Source organism: Sturnira hondurensis, unplaced genomic scaffold, assembly GCF_014824575.4.
Source record: "Sturnira hondurensis isolate 20B ecotype Veracruz unplaced genomic scaffold, ASM1482457v3 Scaffold0020237, whole genome shotgun sequence".
NCBI classification, from domain to species: Eukaryota; Metazoa; Chordata; class Mammalia; order Chiroptera; family Phyllostomidae; genus Sturnira; species Sturnira hondurensis.
In genome coordinates, this window is record NW_028092868.1 from 2,164,669 (window position 1) to 2,186,165 (window position 21,497).

The 21,497-nt window shown below is 52.1% G+C and overlaps 1 protein-coding gene across 1 annotated transcript; it reads left to right on the forward strand.

Annotated features, from left to right (window-relative positions):
- Nucleotides 1–155: 155 nt before the first annotated feature.
- On the forward strand, nucleotides 156–20,046 carry RUFY4 (RUN and FYVE domain containing 4). Its single transcript, XM_037029325.1, has 12 exons — nucleotides 156–1,153; nucleotides 2,267–2,418; nucleotides 2,537–2,640; nucleotides 3,918–4,043; nucleotides 4,359–4,465; nucleotides 6,470–6,613; nucleotides 7,084–7,153; nucleotides 8,293–8,937; nucleotides 10,472–10,578; nucleotides 13,715–13,861; nucleotides 18,325–18,435; nucleotides 18,998–20,046. Exons 2-12 carry the CDS (start codon nucleotides 2,373–2,375, stop codon nucleotides 19,098–19,100), a joined length of 1,710 nt encoding a protein of 569 aa, XP_036885220.1. The 5' UTR covers nucleotides 156–1,153; nucleotides 2,267–2,372; the 3' UTR covers nucleotides 19,101–20,046.
- The last annotated feature ends 1,451 nt before the right edge of the window (nucleotides 20,047–21,497 follow it).

A 21,497-nucleotide genomic window follows, 5' to 3' on the forward strand; every position in this document is an offset into this window, starting at 1 on the left:
CTGCACCGCCAGGAAGCGGAGGAGTGCGGGGCCGGACAAGGGGCGGTGACACAAAAGCCGGGAGCAACCAGTGACAGAGGGGGACCCGAGGGCGGGGGACGCGGGGAGGGGCCGCGGTGGGGTCCCGGGGACTGGGGTGGAGGACCCGCTGAGTACAAGACGGGGGACGCGCTGAGTACGGGACAAGGGTGGCGAGAAAGAGACCCAAGGAGCGAAAGACGAGGCAGGAAGAGGTTAAGGAGACAGAGAGAGAGAGAGAGAGAGAGAGGGAAACAGGAACGCGGGGGACAGTGAGGGGTAACCTAGTCCCTGCACCAGGGATACCAAGTCCAAGAGAGGAAGAGACCGGCCGGGAGTGGCGCGGGAGAGCAGAGCCCGGCGCGCACCAGCGTTCGCGTGCGCTTCCTGGGGGATGTGAAACAGTGGCCCTCCCAGGTGCCTGCTCCTCCTGTGTTCTCTGCCCCCACCACTGGCCCGTGGGTCACCCCTGCCTAGAAAAACGACGTGGAAAGATCTCAGCCTCAGGGAAGCAGAGCACATCCAGGGTGGAAGGGCCACAGCTCACCTGGGGGACGCACCTGGCCCATTCCTGGATACAGCATCTCACCAGCAGTCCCTTCCCTCCTTTTTAGAGGTGAGTACCAGGACGGCTCTGGTGACCAGCACTCATGGGGACCCCCTCAGAAAACTGAGGTAGGAAGGAGGAGAGAGTCATGTGATGGGGGTCTTGTCCACCCCTCCCCGCCTGCACCACACTCCAACCAAGGGTCAGTAAAAGCTGGCAGAGTATGGGATGGGGCAGCATCCCAGCCTCTTTGTGCCACCTGGTGGTGGTAAGGAAGAAAGACCAGAGCAAGTGGCCGTCAGGAAAAGGGAAGGAAACTCGCCCCTGGATGAAGCCTTGTTTGACCTACTCATCATCCCCATCCCAGTCATTCTACCCTGCTGCCCTGGACCCTGCCTCTGCTGCTGCTCCCGCACAGTCTTCTGTTCCTCCCACTCTGAGCAGGGTTTCCCCTCCAGGGTGCTGGGCCGGGCCTGAGTCACCTACCAGGCAGCAAACTGCGAAGGCTGTTCAGGAGCGACAGTCACGAGTGGCAGGCTCAGGCTGCCCTGCTGGCTCTCCATGCCTCAACCTGCCAGGCCTTTCCAGGTGAGTAGAGACTCCTGGGTCTGGGGGAGGCTGGAAAGGGGGAACAACGCCAGGAGCAAGGAGCTGAGGAGTTTTGATGGATACAAGAGACAGGACAAGATGCATATCCGTGTTCCTGGTTTCATAAACGGTGTGGGCTGGGAGGGACGTCAGAAACCCTACGCCCAAACCCTTGGTCTGTATGTAGGCAAACTGAAGCCCAAGAAATGTGAGTTATGTGCCCAGGGTCACCAGGTGACTTACAGGACCAGGATGGAGACCTGGGTCCCTTACTCCCAGCTCAGTGTTTCCTGAAGGCCACCTGCCACCCACTCCCCTCCTTACTCTTGTTTCCCAGTTCCTATGCCCTCCACTGTGCCCAGCACTTCTTCACTCCCATCCACCCCCAAATTCTGGCAACCACAGCCTGGGAGGCAGCGGCAGGGTTTCCAACCCCAGGCCCAGTCTTTACTCCAGCCTCTCAGAATAAGCCCACTGGCCCTCAGGAGCCACCACATTCCTATCTGAACCCCAGGGCCCACGGGTGGCTGGGACAGGCTAAGATTCACCTGGGAGAGAGCAGTAGGGTTGAAACCAGGTGTCCTGCTCCCCACACCCCAGTCCCGGCCCCAGGGCTGTGCCTTGCTTCTGCCTCCCTCCCCTCAAAGAAGGCACACTTTCCACTCAGCTGGGAACCAGGAAAGGATGAGAATGTGTCTGGAGGGTGGTGACTGCTCCAGGGAAGCTTCCCATGGGGAAGTGGGGCGGCTTCCCCTCCTCCCAGCCTGCACACTAGCATGGACAGGGCCGCTCACATCAGGCCAGCGCTGACAGCACGGGCCCTTGTGAGCACACGGACCTGAGTTCAAATTCTAGTTTCACAGCTGGGAGCTTTGTGACCTTGGGTAAGAGACTTACCCTCTCTGAGCCCCCGGTTCTGCCTTGCAGAAAATGGCGTTGCCGACCTCCTGGGGTAATTGTGGGGACTGAATGAGACAAAGGTGTCAGGCACCCAGGAGCTGCTCCGCAAGTGGGGGCCACATCCTCATCTTCCCACACTGGTCCACAAGGGCCGAGGTTGTATCCTGCCAGTGAACTCACTGTGACCCTGGAGACACTGCGTTTCTGCTCTAGGCCCTGGGTCTTCCTTTGTGTAAGGAGGGGACTGGACAGCTGACCTCAGGGGCTCCTTTCTGGACAGAACTTTCGTAGCCACAAGGAACCATATCTTCAAATACGCATGGCAGAAGAGGGGGCTGCCCTCAAGGTCACCGGGGACCTGAAAGGTGAGTGTGTCCTGAGAGATTTTCTGGGAGTGAACTGGGGGAGAAGTGAGGGGTCTTGGGAGCGTCTCCCACAGAGACCTCACTCCCTGGTGTTTAATGTCCATCATCTTCCTCACAGCTGCTGTCTCTGCCATCCTCCAGGGCTACGGGGGTGGGCATCGGGTGACAGACGCCAGCGCTGAGCTGCACAGACTCTGCGGCTGCCTGGAGCAGCTGCTGCAGGTGGGGCTCTGCCTCCTCCCCCCGCCCCCCACCCCTCCTCTCCCTTCTCTGCAGGCCCAGATATCCAGGAGGGCTCTCCCAGATCCTTAGGGAAGAGCCACAACCCTTCCATTGCTGCTGAGCACCACTTCATCCCTCTCAGTCAGCAAGCCCTCCCTGACATCTAACCTCACTCATGAGGCTGTTGTTGCAGCCTGGAAGGTGCGGTGAGCAGGGCTGGGGCAGGGTGGGGAGGGGCTGGGGGCAGCCCCCTGCTCCAGAGGCTTCAGTTGCAGAAGCACAGATGTCCTAGGGCTGGCCCTCCTTGCCACTGGTTAGAGCCCCAGTCATCACTATCACTAGCTTTTACTGAGCACGTACTATGTGCCAGACTAAGCCTTTGCATGGCCCCCCTTATTCAGTTCTCACTCTAATGCCCTGAAGTGATTTATGACCTGCCCATCCCCCACACATACATGCACTTCCTTCCTTCCTACTTCTCTGTGCATGCGTGTGTGTGTGGTGGGAGTGTGCCTGTGTGTGTGTGTGGTAGGGGGCTATGGGGGTGCATGTGTGTGTGGTATGGGTGTGTGGGGTGCCTGTGTGAGCCTCCTGCCAGTCTGTGCTCTAGTCACACCAGCCTTCTTGATCCTCTAAAGCACGCCAGGAACACACCCACCTCGGGGCCTTTGCACTTGCTATTCCCTCTGTCTAGAATGCTCTTCCCCCTGAAATGTAGATGGCACACTTTCTCATTTCCTTCAGTTTTCAATGTGAATAGTACCTGTTCAGTAAGGCTTTCTCTAGCCACCCTAATCTAAATTTTAACAGGTACATATGTCAAGCACATCACACATACACACCACATACACATGTGCACACACACACAATTTCTATTCCGTTTCTCTGCTGTATGTATTTCTCCTTAGCAGTCAGCACTCTCTGACATAGCATGTATTTTTACTTATTCAGTGTGTTCGTTGTCTGTCTCCCCTTCCAAGACGTAAGCCCACGAGGTCAGCTTGTTCATTGCTGTATCCCCTGAACTTAGGACAGGTCTGGCACATAGTAAGTGCTCAATAAGTACTTCTGGAATGAATGAGAACACTGAACATGCAGAAAAGTCCAGCAGCTCACTCCTGGTCACACAGCCAGTAAGGGCAGAGCCAGGACCTGAAGCTGGGTCCGTCTGTACGAGCCCTGTCCCCTCTACCACGTGCCCGCTCTTCATGCTGGTGTGTAGGGCGTGTTCTAGGAGGGAGCGTGTCCATGGTTCCTTTCCCTCGGCTTGCTCCCAGTTTGACCAGAAGCAGCAGAAGAGCTTCCTGAGGCCTCGGAAGGATTACTGGGACTTTGTCTGCACTGCCCTATGGCGGCAACGGGGGAACACGGAGCCAGTCCGCTTTGTCCACGCACAGGACAAGGTATCGAGTGCCAAGGGCAGGTGGGCTGGCTCCAGCATGAGAGGGTCCTGCCACCAGGCCCTTGACGGGGATCACTCAGGGGCCAGGGGACACAGGCCAGCCCAAGGCCCGTCCCAGTTATATCGACTGTAGGTGCCCTCGCCTGGCCCTCGGCTCTCAGGAGCGCTGTCCTCAGCACCCCTCCAGCCACCCCTTTCCTTCCCGTAGCCTCAGTCCCGTAACACCTTCCTCATCAACCACCCATCCCCTCTCTGGGCTGGCTGAGCTCCCCTCATCCTCACACCACCCCCATGTTGCCCCCTGTGCGCTCTGCAGTTGAAGACGCCCCTGGGGAAAGGCCGCGCCTTCATCCGCTTCTGCCTCACCCACGGACAGCTGGCCGAGTGGCTGCAGCTCTGCCTCCTGAGCCCACAGCTCACCAGGTGGGGCTGCCGGACGTGCTCCTGCTCCTACCCTCCGAGCCCACTGTCCCTCCCGAGTGAAAGGTCCTGCTCTGCTCTGAAAAGGGTGGTTTAACATCAAGGATGGCTGAAATGAGAGAGACGAGGGGGAGGCAAGGAAGAAGGCGGGGGGGGGGGGGGTTAGAGCCCCAGTCCTGGTATCACGAGCCCTGTCCCCTCTACCACGTGCCCGCTCCTCATGCTGGTGTGTAGGGCGTGTTCTAGGAGGGAGCGTGTCCATGGTTCCTTTCCCTCGGCTTGCTCCCAGTTTGACCAGAAGCAGCAGAAGAGCTTCCTGAGGCCTCGGAAGGATTACTGGGACTTTGTCTGCACTGCCCTATGGCGGCAACGGGGGAACACGGAGCCAGTCCGCTTTGTCCACGCACAGGACAAGGTATCGAGTGCCAAGGGCAGGTGGGCTGGCTCCAGCATGAGAGGGTCCTGCCACCAGGCCCTTGACGGGGATCACTCAGGGGCCAGGGGACACAGGCCAGCCCAAGGCCCGTCCCAGTTATATCGACTGTAGGTGCCCTCGCCTGGCCCTCGGCTCTCAGGAGCGCTGTCCTCAGCACCCCTCCAGCCACCCCTTTCCTTCCCGTAGCCTCAGTCCCGTAACACCTTCCTCATCAACCACCCATCCCCTCTCTGGGCTGGCTGAGCTCCCCTCATCCTCACACCACCCCCACGTTGCCCCCTGTGTGCTCTGCAGTTGAAGACGCCCCTGGGGAAAGGCCGCGCCTTCATCCGCTTCTGCCTCACCCACGGACAGCTGGCCGAGTGGCTGCAGCTCTGCCTCCTGAGCCCACAGCTCACCAGGTGGGGCTGCCGGACGTGCTCCTGCTCCTACCCTCCGAGCCCACTGTCCCTCCCGAGTGAAAGGTCCTGCTCTGCTCTGAAAAGGGTGGTTTAACATCAAGGATGGCTGAAATGAGAGAGACGAGGGGGAGGCAAGGAAGAAGGCGGGGGGGGGGGGGGGTAGAGCCCCAGTCCTGGTATCACGAGCCCTGTCCCCTCTACCACGTGCCCGCTCCTCATGCTGGTGTGTAGGGCGTGTTCTAGGAGGGAGCGTGTCCATGGTTCCTTTCCCTCGGCTTGCTCCCAGTTTGACCAGAAACAGCAGAAGAGCTTCCTGAGGCCTCGGAAGGATTACTGGGACTTTGTCTGCACTGCCCTATGGCGGCAACGGGGGAACACGGAGCCAGTCCGCTTTGTCCACGCACAGGACAAGGTATCGAGTGCCAAGGGCAGGTGGGCTGGCTCCAGCATGAGAGGGTCCTGCCACCAGGCCCTTGACGGGGATCACTCAGGGGCCAGGGGACACAGGCCAGCCCAAGGCCCGTCCCAGTTATATCGACTGTAGGTGCCCTCGCCTGGCCCTCGGCTCTCAGGAGCGCTGTCCTCAGCACCCCTCCAGCCACCCCTTTCCTTCCCGTAGCCTCAGTCCCGTAACACCTTCCTCATCAACCACCCATCCCCTCTCTGGGCTGGCTGAGCTCCCCTCATCCTCACACCACCCCCATGTTGCCCCCTGTGCGCTCTGCAGTTGAAGACGCCCCTGGGGAAAGGCCGCGCCTTCATCCGCTTCTGCCTCACCCACGGACAGCTGGCCGAGTGGCTGCAGCTCTGCCTCCTGAGCCCACAGCTCACCAGGTGGGGCTGCCGGACGTGCTCCTGCTCCTACCCTCCGAGCCCACTGTCCCTCCCGAGTGAAAGGTCCTGCTCTGCTCTGAAAAGGGTGGTTTAACATCAAGGATGGCTGAAATGAGAGAGACGAGGGGGAGGCAAGGAAGAAGGCGGGGGGGGGGGGGGTTAGAGCCCCAGTCCTGGTATCATTGTGATCTGTAGGCCTCCTGCTCTCCAGGGGCCACGGCCCAGCTAGAGGAGTTGCCCCATGATGCAGTGCAGCAGAGGGGTGCAGTCTCTGAGGTCAGGGGTGGCAACCGCACCAGGGCCAAAGACCAAGGGTGTTGGTCACTGTGAACACAGGGAATGGTATGGCCCCCGCAGCCCTCTGGTATGCCCTGAACTCCAGGAGGACATCCTGGACTCCCTCTATACTCTCAACGGGGTGGCCTTCGACTTGGACCTGCAGCGGCCAGACCTGGACGGGGCTTGGCCCATGTTCTCAGAGTGAGTGTGTATGCATGAAGGGAGGCCTCTTTTCGTACCTGCTGCCAGTGCTGCTGCCCATCCCAGGCTAGCCCCAAGCCCTCAGCCTCTTGTACCATCCATTTCTCCCTCCCATCATGCTCCCTGAGCCCCTGAATCTCCACCTCCCTAGCCTTCTGTGTTCCCAGCATCAGCTCATGATGTCCCATGAGGCTGCATTGCATACACACTCACTCTAAAGGGTTGTTGAGTGGCTGGAGCAGAGTTAGAAGGATGGTTGGAGGGTGGGATGCTAAGGGATTGGTGGATACGTGGAAGGTGGGATGCAGGGATGAATGGAGGGAGGGTGCATGTGTGAGGTGGGAGGGAGGAAAGGTGATAAGTAAGCATGGGGAATGAATGGGTGGTTGGAAAGATGGGATATCCTGCATCCAAGAGCCAAGACCACATCTGGAGAGAGGCCCAGGGTCCCCCTGCCCTTTTACTTTCAGGTCCTGCTGCTCCAGTTCCAGCCAGACCCAGGGAAGAAGACCCAGAAAAAACAGAGATTTCCCAAAGGAGGTTTCCCTACCTGACCTTCACTCTCAGTTGCCTCTTCTCCATCTCTGCAGGGACCCCCAGGTTGAACAGTAACTAAGTCCTGTACCAAGTGGACAGACACAGAGAGAGGCCAATGTGTAGACCTGGGAACTGAGGGCCCACAGAAGCAAAGGCCATTTTCCTAAGATGGTGGGGGTATCGGGGAGAGAAAGGGGCCACCAACACCACCTGCAGGAGCCAGTGGGGCCCATGGGAGGAGGAGGAGCTGGAGAAGGAGACTGGAAGCTGGTAGGAAACAGACCAAAGGAATAACCTCTTCTGGACAATATGCAAAGGTCTCAGTTCAGTTCAGGGAGCGACTGAAGAGCCAGCTCCCCTGGTTCAAATCCAAGGCCCACCCCTACTAACCATGGTCCTCCTTAAATTATTTGTCATGCCTGGCAGGGAGATTGTGGGGATGCATCGAGACAGAGCAAGGCTGCCATGTGCTCAGTAGGTGGTAGCTGGTAGTCACCATCATTCCACGACCTCGCTGTGCCCCCCCTTCCAGGCACTAGGTACAGATACTGTGAGGACTCAGTCTCCAGCCTGAAGGAGTTCAGGTCTGTTCAAGGGGACAGAACCTAAAGGAGCACATTGCAGCATGACTTGTGAGGCGTAGCAATGCCAACATGCACCGGGGCACATGGGCCCAGAGAAAGCTTCCTGGCAGAGGTGACTCCTAGCAGGTTGTCGGTCATCTAAGCTTTCATCACAGTCTTACAAAACGGGTGTTATTCAGACAAGAAAAAGCAAAGAAGTCAAGTTCACAGGGAAGGATCAGAGAGGGGTGGGAGGAACTCAGGGGAAACCAGATCCACGCAGAAGATAGAAATGAAGGAGGGAGAAGAGCATGGGCTAGCGGTGAGGGAGGAAGGGCCATCGAGAAGCACCACTGCTCTGATCAGATCAGAGCTGGGGCCTCAGGTCAGACCACCTGGTGTTAACATTCAGATTCCTGGGCCCTCCCCAGATCTGCTGGATCAGCATTTCTGATGGGAGGGCTTGGGAATTCATATAGTTAGCAAGCCTGTTGCACTAGGGCCATGGCCTTTCCCATGCACCAGCTTGGTAAATTGGGGCTGAGAGGGATGACAGTGGCTTTGGGGGTTTCTCTGCAGACCTCAGCTGTGAATGGAAGCCCCAGAGGAGTCCTACCAGAGGAGCCACATACCAGCCAAGCCAGTGATCTGCAAGACGCACCAGCAGACCAGTTGGCTGGACACCTCACATCCCAGCAAAACGGGCCTCTTCCCCCCTTTTTGGAAGTGAAGAAAGATCCCAGAAGCCTCAGGGTCCCCCACAGCATGTGGGAACTGGAGGGGGTGGAGCCGCAGCAAGACCAGGAGATGGGAGCCCCAAGGGCGAGCAGCTGCCTGGGAAACTCAACACTCAGCATCCAGGGTCAGGGGGAGGGGACCAAGCAGGTTCTGAAGGAGGTGGTAGAGACAGAGCATGAGGGCAGAGGGGTCCTGCTGAGTGCAGGGGCTCAGAGAACAACAGAGGGGACTCATGAAAGGGAAGCAGAGTGGGGTCATGTCCAGAGGCTGCCGGTCTCCGGCTCCAGAGGGACAAATGAAGACACACTGTCAAGGAACAGACAGGAGTGCAAGGTGCCTAGCATCCTGGGGGAGCCCAGCGTCTTTCAGAGCCTGGGAACAAAGGGAGGCTCTGCCACCAAGAAGCCACAGGAGCAAACAGGAAGGACCAGTGTGACCAGGACAGAAGAAGAGCAAGCAGTCATGGCCTTGCAGGATGTGGTCAAGGTGAGAGCCTTGAGCTGTGTGCCTGTCTATCCCCTCAGTCTAAGCGGGCCACAGCTGGACATCTTCAGTGGTCACCTGGGGACCGTCCCAGCCCACAGATCAGTATTTACTGGCCTTCGCAGGACTATTATTTAGTTGAGGATGTCTTTTGAAAGCCATGCATTCATCAGTTCACCAAGGTCCCCACCTGTACCTATTGCTTCACACCAGGCCCACTCTATTCATCAATACTACCTTGTTGTAGACCGCTCTGCCTGGTTTTAGGAATTGTATCTGTACCCCTTGTGGCTAAGGGCAAGGGACGACCTCTGGAATGCCAACCACAGGAGACAAAGCTTGTCTCTGGTAGCAAATGCTGCCTCAGTTCCTCTCCCTGCCCCCAAAGCTTGGTTGGAAGTCAATGATGGGTAAGACCCCTCACAGCGGGGGGCAACCTAAGCCAGACTGGATTACTTGGGAGGCCTTCATGGAAGGACTTGGGGGCTGCAACAAAGAGCAATGGACTATCGCCCCCTGGCTTTTGACAAAGCCCAAGTCCCCATGTTTTCTGGGAGAAGTGCTTCAGGCTCTAATCCCCTTAAGCCTGAATACCTGTTGTGGAGGGGTGCAGCTCCTTGTCTTGCTAGACAGTGTGTCTTGGGGAAAAATCTGGCATCACAAAGACTTGCTGATAAACCTGTGAAATCTGCTCTGCTAAGAGTGCTTTCATTCATATGATAAGGGTCCAAGAGGAAATGAGTTTGTCTCCCAAAGTTTCTACAACTCTCTTCCTGGCAGACACTGACTCAGACTCTGAAGCCCTCAGATATCTTTGAAATGTTATCTACTGTTTGATCCTTGCCACCCTGTATTCCTGTGTATTACAACCCAATAAAAGGCTATGGAGGAAGACGCTCAGGGGGCCTTTTTCTCCTCAGAGAAACTGGCTGCTGTTGGCCTTTGTCTCCCCAGAGAAACTGGCCACAGCCCACTCTTCCTCACCAAACAGATCTCAGCATGTCTCAGCCATTATTCACTCTCGTCCTTGGCACCCAGGGGGGACTCGAGAGAGAAGTCACCCCCACACGACCTGCCTGGTCCCCATAGGCATTTGGGACACCTTTCCAACAGTGCTTCAGGGCAGTTGCTTGTTCTCGGTTTTGCAGCCTCCATTATGGGCAAGTTTCTTGCCAATGTGTAAATTCTACTGTTGCAGATCTCAGCAAGTTGCTCTAGCTGTAGACATGTCTCCTGGAGGTCACCCAAGATTGTTTGAAGCCTTCCTTCAGCCTGTTCCCTAGCCAGAGTCTTCCAGGTTCTTGAGCTTTGTAACTTCCATCCCTTGGTGAAGGAAGACATGGTATCTCTAGGCTCACCCACAGGCAGAGCCAGGCGTCACACCTCGAAGCGCTGTCCCATATCCTGCCTTCCTCTCAAGGGTGGTCTCACACGGCGTGAGGTCTCTTGGGGATGTTTGTCAAGTCATTCCCTGGTCTGGGGTCTCTGCCTTCCCTCTTCATCTTCTTTTTCCCTTCCTTCCCCCTCCAATCCCCAGAGCCTCCGACATAGGCTCCGGAAGACCAAGGAGCAAGCTCAGCACCAGGAGCAGCTGCAGAGGGAGCAGGACAGGCAGCTGAAGGCACTGCAGGAGCAGCTCATCAGGTAACCTTGGCAACCACCAGCACCCATGGGCATGAGAGCCAGGAGCTGGAGGGACAGGCAGTGCTTTCTGGCTCCTACTAGCATTCAGTCAGCAAGCATCTTCTGAGTTCCTCTTGTGCACCAAGCCATATGCAGGGCACAATTTGGGGATGCTGAGGCACCCAGGGCACTGTTTCTGCTCCAAGGGCTCCCACCTTCCCCTCCCATCCCTTCCCCTTTCCTGCCCCCTCCCTTACTGGCCTTCCTGTGTAACCCCCAGGAGAGATCTGTACCTCCTCTACCCCACTTTCCTTCCATACTCACATTGGCCCCTTTTTGCTGCATCCCCTGGGCTATAGTTCCTCTGAAAATATACTCAGAACTAGGTATTGGACTGACAGCACCCACTTCCTGACTTTCTGGCTGTGTGTCGCTGGGAAACTGGCCTTCCCTCTCTAGCCTCCGGGACCCAATTTGCAAAAAGAGATGGTTGGATCTCTAAAGTTCTTTCTTCCAGTTCAACTGAGCTCCTTTGAGGCATGCCTGGGGTTCATGAGGATATTCCCTTGCTCCCACCAGCTGCTTATTCAGCACTGGTGCCACAAACCACTGGTGATCAAGGCTCGGCATGGATACCAGTGTGGGGAGACACAAAGATTAGAGCTAAACAGGCAAGCTTCTGGATCTCCGCTCCCTCCACTTACCGAACTGTGTGAACCTGGATGAGTGCTCCTCCCTCTCTGAAGCTCTATTTTCTTTCTTTCCTATAAAATTGTGATCATAATACCAGTCCCATAAATTTGCAAAAACTAAATGAAACAGGCTATTAAAGCACTAAGCTTAATGCCTGGTACATAGTAGTTGTTCTAGACTTTGATTCCTTCCATGTCCCCTCCTAAACTAGGAGTGTCTGTTACCCTGTGCTTTAAATGCTCCAGCGGCTCCCCATTGCACTGAGACTGAAGTCCAGTTCTCCTGGGGCCACTGAGGGACAGATCAGGCCCTGCCTACTTCCCACCTCATCCCCTGGCTCTGCTACCCCTGCCGTTCGTGGTATTCCAGCTTCACCAGCCTTCTTTCAGTTCCTCAAACAAGCCAACTTCTTTCCAACTTGCAGACCTTTGCACATGCCCTTCTCTAGTTGTACCTGGCTGACTTCCCATCTTTTAGATCTGGTTCAGTGTCACCTTGTGTAAGAAGCCTCCCCAGGCACCCTCTCAGGTCTCTGTCTCGGCCTCCCCTTTGTCTCCGCTGTGTGCTTAACTCACATTATTTTCCTGGTCTGCCATTTGTTCTGACCACTGCCCCAAACACCCTGTCAGTTCCACCAGGAGCCATAGGCATTGCTCTATTGCTGGTACACAGTAGGTGCTTACTGTTATTCCCTCCCACCTCAAAGACACACAGTAACCACGGTTGTCACATTAAGGGCTGCATGGGCCACAACACAGGCCCTGGGGTCACTGGGTGAGTAAACTATCTTAGGAAAATGAAATCAGCAGCTAAGAAAGGAGGAAGCTGAAGACTAGAGCGGTCATTGGAAGTCCAAACATGGCCTGGATCCAACGCCTGAGCACAAAAACACTCTTTGTTATGGCTGCCGGGATTGGCTTTTCTGGAATTCGAGTGGCCTTCTGTCGTTGATTTGATGTCATGACCCACCCAGTTTTCTTCCCTGCAGCAGGCTACATGGAAGCATTTAAAAAATTAATAATTCAATTAATTGTCAAGCCTCTTGCAAGCTTCTCTTTCCCCCCAAACACACTGGCCCAGGGCTGTGGGCACGCACATGCGCACACGTGCGAGGCCGTGAGACATGCACGGCCATTGCAACACCCTCCGGTCTGAGAGATGGAGTAAGAGGCTGGGACCTTTGTATTTCCAGTCCAGTAGATTTCTTGGAACCTTCTAGAAAGCCACTAAAGACAAAAAGGAGAAGCAAGAATAGAGCTGAAAAGTTTCCAAGCCTAAAGCTGAAATAGAAACTTAAGACAGCCATATGCTTAATATTACCTTTTTTAATTGAAAAGACAATGTAACATTAACTTTTCAAAATATTTTACAGCCAAAAATTACCCCAGATCCTACACCACTTCTCTTCCCTTCCCCAAACACCACGATTATTTTCAGCCAGACACAGCCCATCCAGCCTGGGTCCCCAGATACCCGCCTTCCCTCAGAGAGCCGCCATGGTTGTGAATATGTCTTTCAAAAGGTTTACATTTGAAATGGAGATAGTTCTAAAAGGAAAACAAATGAAAATGTTGGCTCATCTCCGCTAAAGGAAGACATAACACTAGGCCCCGTTTTCATTTCTCCGCACGGTTGGTGAAGAGTAGGCCTGTAGGGTCAGTCATCACAGTGCTCAGTGTGGCATGTGTTGTGTTGAGAGAGTGTGCAGTAGGGAGTGTGTGTAATGTGTAATGTGCACATGGTGGGGTGTGAGTGTGTGTTGTGTGCTATACTTGTATGTGGTGTGTGGTATATAGTGTGTGTTGTGTGTTCTGCATGTGTGGTATATAGTGTGTGATCTGCGTGGTATGTTTTGTGAGTGTGTTCAGTGTGGTGTGGTGTGTGTGTGGCCTGTGGTGTGTGTGATGTTCTACAGATGTGTATGTACTATGTTTTAAGTGTATTTGGTGCAGAGTGTGTATGTATATGTGTAATGTGATATGTGTGTCTATGTATGGTGTGTGTGTGTGTGTGTAATGTGTGTGCGATGTGGTGTGTGTGTGTGTGGTATGGAGTGTGTACTGTATTGTGTGTGTGTATAGTGTGGGGTATGTATATGTATATGTGGTATGTGTGATCTTATGTGTTTGTATAGCGTGGATGTGTATATAGTGTAGGGTGTGTGTATGTGTGTATGTATACATAGTGTGGGGGGTATGTATATGTGGTGTGTGTATGTACAGTGTGGGGGTATATGTGTATAGTGTGAGGGGGTATGTATATGTAGTGTGGGGGGTGCATGTGTAGTATAGTGTGTGTATGTATGATGTAGTGGGGGGGTGTGGTGTATGTGTGTGGTGGGTATGGGCTTCAACTGCAGGGGACACCCAGCCCCCCAGGGGCTCCCCATCAGGCAGAGGCCCAGCCTAGCTCAGTCAAAAGCTGAGCTTTTTTCCTGAAAACTGAGTCTGCCTATTGTGCACAGGTGCCAGGAAGAGAGAGCCCGGCTGCAGGCAGAGGTGGAGCAGAAGCAACAGGAGGCTGAAAGGAGGAGCGCCATGTACGAGGAGGAGCTCCGAGGGCAGCGGGACCTGGTCCATGCCATGAAGAGGCGGGTGTTGGAACTGATTCAGTAAGTGGGGGGCCAGTGACCAGGGTGCAGAAGGGGAAATGGTATGAGAAGTAGAGGCTGGGGAATGAAAATTCTGCTCTGCTAGCAACTATCAAGCAGGATTCTGAACCTTTATATATACTGACTCATTTCCCATTTTTTTTTCTTTTAGCTTGCTCTTATTCCCAGTTTAGAAACTGAGGGTCAGAGAGGCTGACTTGGCCACCAAGGATACACAACACAAAAATTACATAGAGTCCTCTGACTCTAATGCATGCCCACCACCCAAACCAACCCCCATGTACATACACACCTACTAAAGCTAGGAGAAGGGAAAGGAGCCCATGGACTTAGAAGGAACTAGAGAAAGGTCAGGGTAACCAAGAGGTAAGTGCATGTCCTACACCAGCCTGTCTACTGGATGGACTTCCTCAGATCACTGGGCCTGCAGGCCCCTCCTGGGTCAGCTATCCTAGGTTCCAGGGGCTGAGGATCAATTCCAAGCTCACTGGGGGATGGGGGAAATATGTAAAGCCTGGTTTCTGCTCTTCAGTTTAGTGGGGAGATAATCCAGATTCATTATCCTTTTCCCAGTTCAGGAGGTAAGAGACCATGGCACTCAGGTTCCGTTAGAACTGGAAGGCTGCTGCAGGATTATCTAGGACTAAATCCTCTAAACACAAAACCCAAGTGACAGTAAAGGTGAGGAAAGGGAGAGATCAACCTGAAAAGAACAAACAAAATGCTTAGGGTTGATCTCCCAGGAACTGTCAAATTGGAGAAAGGGAGATACAAAAAATTAGCTATGTATCTCACACAAAAATTTAAGGTAGCTAACAATAAAAGATAGCTATAGAGATATAGATATATGATTATTAAAGAAAAGTGGAAGATTTCATGGTAGACAAAAAAATACATGCTCCCAAAGTGTTAGGATTAGGGTTAGGTTAAAACTTGGTAGCAGAATCAAAAAGGGAAACACAGCAAGTTGCCCGAAATTCACTGTCTATTCAAAGGAAATATACCAGTTCATGAACAGAGAAACAGACGTTTTTCCTAGCGCTGAAGAAATTCATCTGAAGGTCCCAGACTGCATAATATAATGCCCCTTGCAAAAGCATTTTGGAAGATATGGCCCTAAGCAAAAAGTGAAAAAAAAAGCCGTGGAGGTTGACCTCTGCATCAGGATGCTAGACTGACCACACAGCATCTATTCTCCATCCTCAGATCTCACTAGAATGATTATAAAAGAATAAAACTTACAACAGAGAGAAAGGTGAAGGAGCCAACCATAGACAAGAGATTTCAGCTAAATTCCAGAGGCCAGGAAATGGATGGAGAAGTGGAAACTGGATTTAGCCCAAGTTAGAACTTTAGAGCCCAGAGACACCAGGAACACATATGGCACAAGTGAGATGAGGGGCAGAACTCAGGAAGATTAACTGATAGAGCCACTAGAAAGAGCAGTGTGGGCCCCCTGCTTCCTGCCTGCCTCCCCAACTGCAGGATGTTCAACAGTTGAGGGGCTTATCTCCCAAGCCAATCATTCAAATGTCCTTATCTGGAGAATAATGGAGAGCAATGTGTTCGGGCATCTGAGAGCCTGTTGTGATGGATAGCTACCAGCCCAGTCCCTCCTAGAGGGAAGCCACAAGTCAATGACCACTGTCCAATAAAGTACCTGGACCTCCGGCAACTTTATTGCCTCCTCCTACATGAAATGGCAGCCAAGTTTCTGTAGGCATTGGAGGACAGTCTAGAATGTAAAAAGAAGACAAACAAAGAAAGATCCATCTTCCATTAAAGAACATGCTATGGAAGCAAGCCCACCAAAAGATAAGAAACATTCCTGGAAATTAAAATGTCACTGAAATATTTTTAAAAATTCACTAGGATCAGATGAGAAAGATGAGGCAGTCTCTCAGAAAGGAGAATAAAAAGCACAGAGAGACGGAACCTGTGAATGAAATAATTAGAGACCTAAAGAATCAATCCAGGAGTTCGGGAAGTTCTTTGACAGGAATTCCGAGAGAGGGAGAGGGAAAGGGAGAGAGGGAATGAAACAGATAACAAGTGAGAGACTTTCCCACCCTAATGGAAACATTTGATTTAAAGATTTTACTGAGTGACCGGCAGAATAAATGAAAGGGGGGACCCACATCTAGATGCCTGATTGTGAAATTTCTGTAGAACGAAGGTAAGAAGACTATCTTAAAAGACAGGTCACTTATCAAAGAAGCAGAACATGACAACTGCTAAGAATCAATGGTGTGATACTTTCAACTTCTAAAAGCTGAGTTTTGCCCTAGAGTGCTATGCTCAACCAAACTACAAAGCAGGTAGGGAAGGTGATGAAGAGACACTTTTCAGACAGATCACAGAAAATTCACCTCCCACATAGCATTCTTAAGAAGCTAATTAAGGATGTGTCCCAGAAAAACAAGGAAGTAAGCCGAGAAAGGAGAACATGTGGAATTCAGGAGACAGTGGCTCTAGCCCAGGAGAGAACGGAAGGTAATTCCCAGGGTGAAAGTGAGCAGCAAGGCCGGGAAGCAGTGAGTCCAGGCTGTGGCAGAAGTACTGGGAGCCCATAAAATACCTGATGTGATGGAGAATTGGGGCAGGGGGAAGTAATTAGGCTATGTTAAAAACAAGTTGTGCAAGGAACAAAGAAAGGCAATTTCACACAATGCAGAAAGGCAAGACACACAATGCAGTATATAGATGATGTATCATGAACTTGTACACTTGAAAGCTATATAATTGTATTGACCAATGTCACCCCAGTAAGACAAAATAATACATTGTAAAAGTAAGGCAATTAGAAAGTCCTGGAAAAACAAAAAATTTCTAAGAAGGGAAATCTTATACAGCACAGCTCTGCTTGAAGCAATATGTTTACGTATTGTCTAATAATGTAAATACTAGTCACTGATTTTTTTCTATGTTAGCTTCAACTTAAAGGCAAAGCAGAGAAAATTATTATAATTACACAACAAACATAAGCATTACCACCTAAACAATATTAAGTATAGAACAGAACCCAACAGAACTTTCTGTGAAGATGGAAATGTTCTATATTTGTCTTGTCCAAAATGGTAGCTACTAGTCACATAGAGTGATTAAGTACTTCAAATGGGATTGGGGTGACTGAGTAACTGAAGTTTTCATTTTATTTAACTTTAATTAAGTTACATATAAATTTACATAGTCTAGGGGGTTAGTGGCTACCCTATTAGGTGGTATAAGAGTAGATGACAAGCTGGGCGGTAGGAAACAAAAAGGGGATGCTGGCATCATTGTGTTACAGAAAGACAGAAGACACTACCTATAGTTAATAGAATGAGTGAGAAACACGTGTATGAGAATATTCTGTAAAAGGAATAAAGGAACCAGAAATAGGGATATAACTACATTGGGAGGAAGGAGAAGGACTTAATGGAAATGACTATAAATAAGCTAAATCCTCTGACATCAAGGTAAGATGCTCTATAGAAGATGTTCTCTTGATAAATCAAAAAGGAGAGGTATGAGCATGTTACTTAAATATGGAAGCACTAACAGGAGACAAAGCTAAAAGATGTAAGAAGTGGTTTGCCACTGTGAATGGGAAAGTGTCTATTACCTTTTGATATAAAACCTTCTGTACTGTTCAATTTCACATAAGGGGCATGTATCACTTCCATCAAAATTGAAAACAACCGACCTTTCTAACACATTCTCTACAAAAAAAAACATGAAGATAAGTTTTGGAGGTGCATAAGCACACAGAACTTCAGGGCCAATTGTACTGAGTGCCCAATAGAAGATCATGGGCATTCTATGCGATGGGAGTCCAGGGCAAGAAGGCCCCAGGGGCATCTACCAACAGGAAGTGCTCCTTAGGGGAGGTGGGCTGTGAACAGGTTCTTAAATTGCCGGTTAAGGTTATGTTGGGCAAGAGGGACCTGCCAGCATCCATCCAGTCTTCCCGGAAAGGCTGGCGTTTCCCTGATCTCTTGTGTGCGAGTCTTTCTCTCTGACTCTATTTTTCTTTCTCTTTCACCATCACTGTCTCTTTCTCTGCCTTTTCATCTTTCTCTGCACTTGTCTCTCCCTCTCTGTCTGTCCCTGTCTGTCTCTGCGTCCTTCTCCCTCTGTCTTTCTCCCACTGCTTTTCTCTCTCCACTTCTCTGTGTCTGTCTGTCTCCCTCGCCCACTCCCTAACTTCCTTTCTCTCTGGGGGACTGTCTCGCTGTCTCTCTGTGTCTCCCTCCCCATTTTGGTGTCTCTGTTGCTCTGCCCCACTGTTTGTGTCTGTCTGTCTTTTTGTCCCTGGGAGACTCCCTCTATCACTCTCTCTCCCTTATGCTTCATCTTTGTGAAACACCCTCTCTTGCTGTTCATTTCTGTCTCTCCATCTGTGCCATTCCCAACTCTATCTTTTCCTATCTGTGTTCTCTCCTTCTCTCTCTCTCTCTCCACCCCCTCCATCTGCCCATCAGAGAGAAGGATAACCTGTGGCAGAAGGTTCAGCACCTCTCTTCTGTGGCCCCTGGATGCTGTATGAGCTGTAACAAGGTCTTTGGCCGGCTTTCTCGGCGGTACCCATGCAGGTAGGATGGGTAGGATGCAGAATCCTTCCTCTGGGACAGCCCGGTTTCCACCAGCCCACAGCCCCCTGCCCACTCTGGGGAAAGGAGAGACACAGGAACTGGGCATTTATCAAAGACATCTTAAAGCTGGCCACTCATATTACCTAGCACTTGGCAAAGACATGAATGAGAGCAGTGGAGAAAGGTCAGACAGGAATGGCATCTGGAAGATGGGACCGAGTAACCCTTCCAAGAATAGACTGATTAATGGGCTTCTCATCTGGGAAGAGATTTCCTCTACAGAGGAAGCTGCTGCCCTCCCCTCCCTCTGGGAATACAGTGGCAGGACAAGCAACAGGAGAGAGGAAAGTAGGCCATCGGGAGAACTTGCCATTTGGAATAAGAGGACCCTAGAGGAGGGGGCATCAAGACACCCTTTAGGAAAGGGGAGGCCTCCTGGGGCAGACCCAAGGCTGTTCTGCTGGGAAATGAGAAACAGACAGACTCAAATATACTCGAACCCTACGTCCCCTCCACTGTCCACCCCCTCTGTGCTCTTCACTCGTTCCGCCTTTGCTCCCAGGCTGTGTGGAGGCCTGGTTTGCCACGCCTGCTCTGCAGATTACAAGAAGCAAGAGTACTGCTGCCCACCCTGTGCCCAGAAAAAAGAAGCCCAGGTCGTCTGATCAAGACCCACCCAGGACTGGCCATCCCACCCCATCTCCCCTCTGCCCTCCCGAGACCTGTGGTCTGACCAGCACTACCTTCTAGAACCTGGCCACTTAAGGCAGACAGCACTTGAGTTGCCAGACTGTGGTGTGGAGGATGAAACGAGCCAGGTTAGCAGGCAGGAGACAGGCTCAAGCCCTGCATCTACCACTGAAGAGCTGGGCAACTCAGTCAAAGCTCTCAGCTCTCTGAACATTCTGCTGTAACGTGCAGAAACCTCAGGCACCATGCGCTCTAAGGTCTGTGTGGGCTCAGAGAGTCCTTGACTGTGTGTAAGACCCGACAGCCTGACATTCTTCTCCACATGCCCCCTCACCCAGGCCACCCTTCACAACACTGCACTGTCTCAGGGTTCTCAGGAGCTTTCTGTCTGGGGTCTGTTTTTGTTCTGTTTTGTTTTTAACAGCTTTCCTGAGGTTCTACTAACATATAGTACACTTCACATAAATCAAAGGTCAATTTGATGACCTTTGACTTTAATTTATACCCATGAAATCATCACCGCACTCAAAAGAATGAACATACCCATCAGCCCCAAAGTTCCCCCGTGCCCTTTGTAGTCTCTCCCGCCCCCCTCCTCTCCTCATCCCCAGGCAACCACTTACCTGCTTTCTGTCACTAGAAACCAGCTTGCATTTTCTAGATTATACGTGTACACATATATATAATTATATATAAATTACATATATTGTACTTTATATAAATGGAACCACACCATCTGCCTTCTTTCACTCAGCGTAAATGTTTGGGGGTTCTTCCACGTTGTTGCACATGCCCGTAGTTCCTTTGTACTTTTCAGTAGTGTGCCACAGCACGGATATACCACATTTGTTCACCCACTTCACCTATTGCTAAACATTTGGGTTGTTTCTAATTTGAAGCTATTACAAATCAGTTTCCTATAACCATCTGTGTATGAATCTTTGTGTAGACATATGCCTGTGTTTCTCATGGGTCAATACCTGAGGAGGAAATGATCGGGTCCCGGTTCAGGTATATGTTTAAGAAACTGCTGAGTTATTTCCCATAGAGGCTGTAGACTGTATGTTGTACCCTCCCACCAGCAGCGTGAGAGAGTCGCAGTTGCTCCCCAGGGCACCTGGCTTGGTGGGCAGGAGAGGGGGCGCAGACATCAAAGTTGGGCCTCTCTGGCCTTCCCTTCCAGCCACAATAGTGAGTTGAACAGTCCCAAGTTGTGAGCACCTGGTGGGAGGGGCTGAGTCCAGGTGACTCTCTGTGCAGTGCTCGCTTAGCTAGGCTTGAATAAAGACGGTGGATGAGGACTCGTGTAGCTCCATGGTAAAAGTTCACATCCTCTGACTGCCCAAGAAGCCTTACGCAAATTGTGTCATTCACTGGGCATCCAGTTGCAGTGTTTATGAAAAAAATGTGGGCCCCACCCTATAACAAGGCAATTTGCTGCCCTAATACCTATGCTCTAGGGCAGACTCTGTGGCCCCAAGCAGGCATGCATACTGTCCCTGTTCCCCCACCTCACGTAACCATCAGCAACTCCGCAGTGGTTGGGCAACTCTGGGCTCCAACCAGAGCCCGTGGACCACCTCTTGGGGTCAGAACCACCTAGAGTTGCATCCCATTGCCACTCATGGAGCAACAGTTTTGCAAGAGCAGTTCCTGCCCTGGAGAGTTAGTGAGAACTTCTCCTTAGCAGCATCAGCCTGGGGGTGGTGGGGTGGGGCGGGGAGGGGAAATGGAGGGAGCAGGCATGGGGCGGGGGCGGTAGCAGAGCTGGGACTCCCAGAGCAATTAGGGTAAAAGCAACACCTCACCTTGAAGGGCAGCAGTCTCTTTCTGAAAGGCATACTTGCTCTGATACTTTTATTAGGGCAGGGTTCTTACCATAGCTGAAGGCATCGTATTCAGTAGAAACTCCAGCAGGGTGTTGAGACCTGCCTGATAAGCTGAAGGGGGAGAGGGAACCTAACAGAAGCCTATGTTCAAAGAGGAAGCAAGATGCTACTGGACAAGAACTCATCAGAAGGAAGTTGAGGGCCATGAAAGGGGGAGAAGTACCCTTGGCTGGGAGGGAAGAACAATGCTGGGAACCAGCTTTACACCACTCCTCAAAGAGTCCCCACCAAGTCCAATGGAGAGCACAAGAGCTCCAAAGAGACACTGCAAAAGCTTGTTAGAACTTGGGGACACTCCAGCAGAAAACCACCCCAGAAAGTGAAGCTGCAAGTCACTCAGCAGTGACTCCAGGCCACATATCTAGAACAGCAGCACTCAGAAGCACGTGGGAGATGCCCCCAACAACCTCCTCCAAGTTCCTGGGGAGCACTTTCCAAAGGGATAAAGCCCTGTACAAGCACCGGGGTCTGAGCCAGTACAAT

Bases quoted from the DNA above. Each gene is read 5' to 3' on its own strand.
- RUFY4 (XM_037029325.1), top strand. From the start codon at position 2,373: ATGGCAGAAGAGGGGGCTGCCCTCAAGGTCACCGGGGACCTGAAAG. The intron at 4,466-6,469 runs GTGGGGCTGCCG...CTGTGAACACAG, and splicing joins CTGAGCCCACAGCTCACCAG to GGAATGGTATGGCCCCCGCA. The intron at 6,614-7,083 runs GTGAGTGTGTAT...TTTTACTTTCAG, and splicing joins GCTTGGCCCATGTTCTCAGA to GTCCTGCTGCTCCAGTTCCA.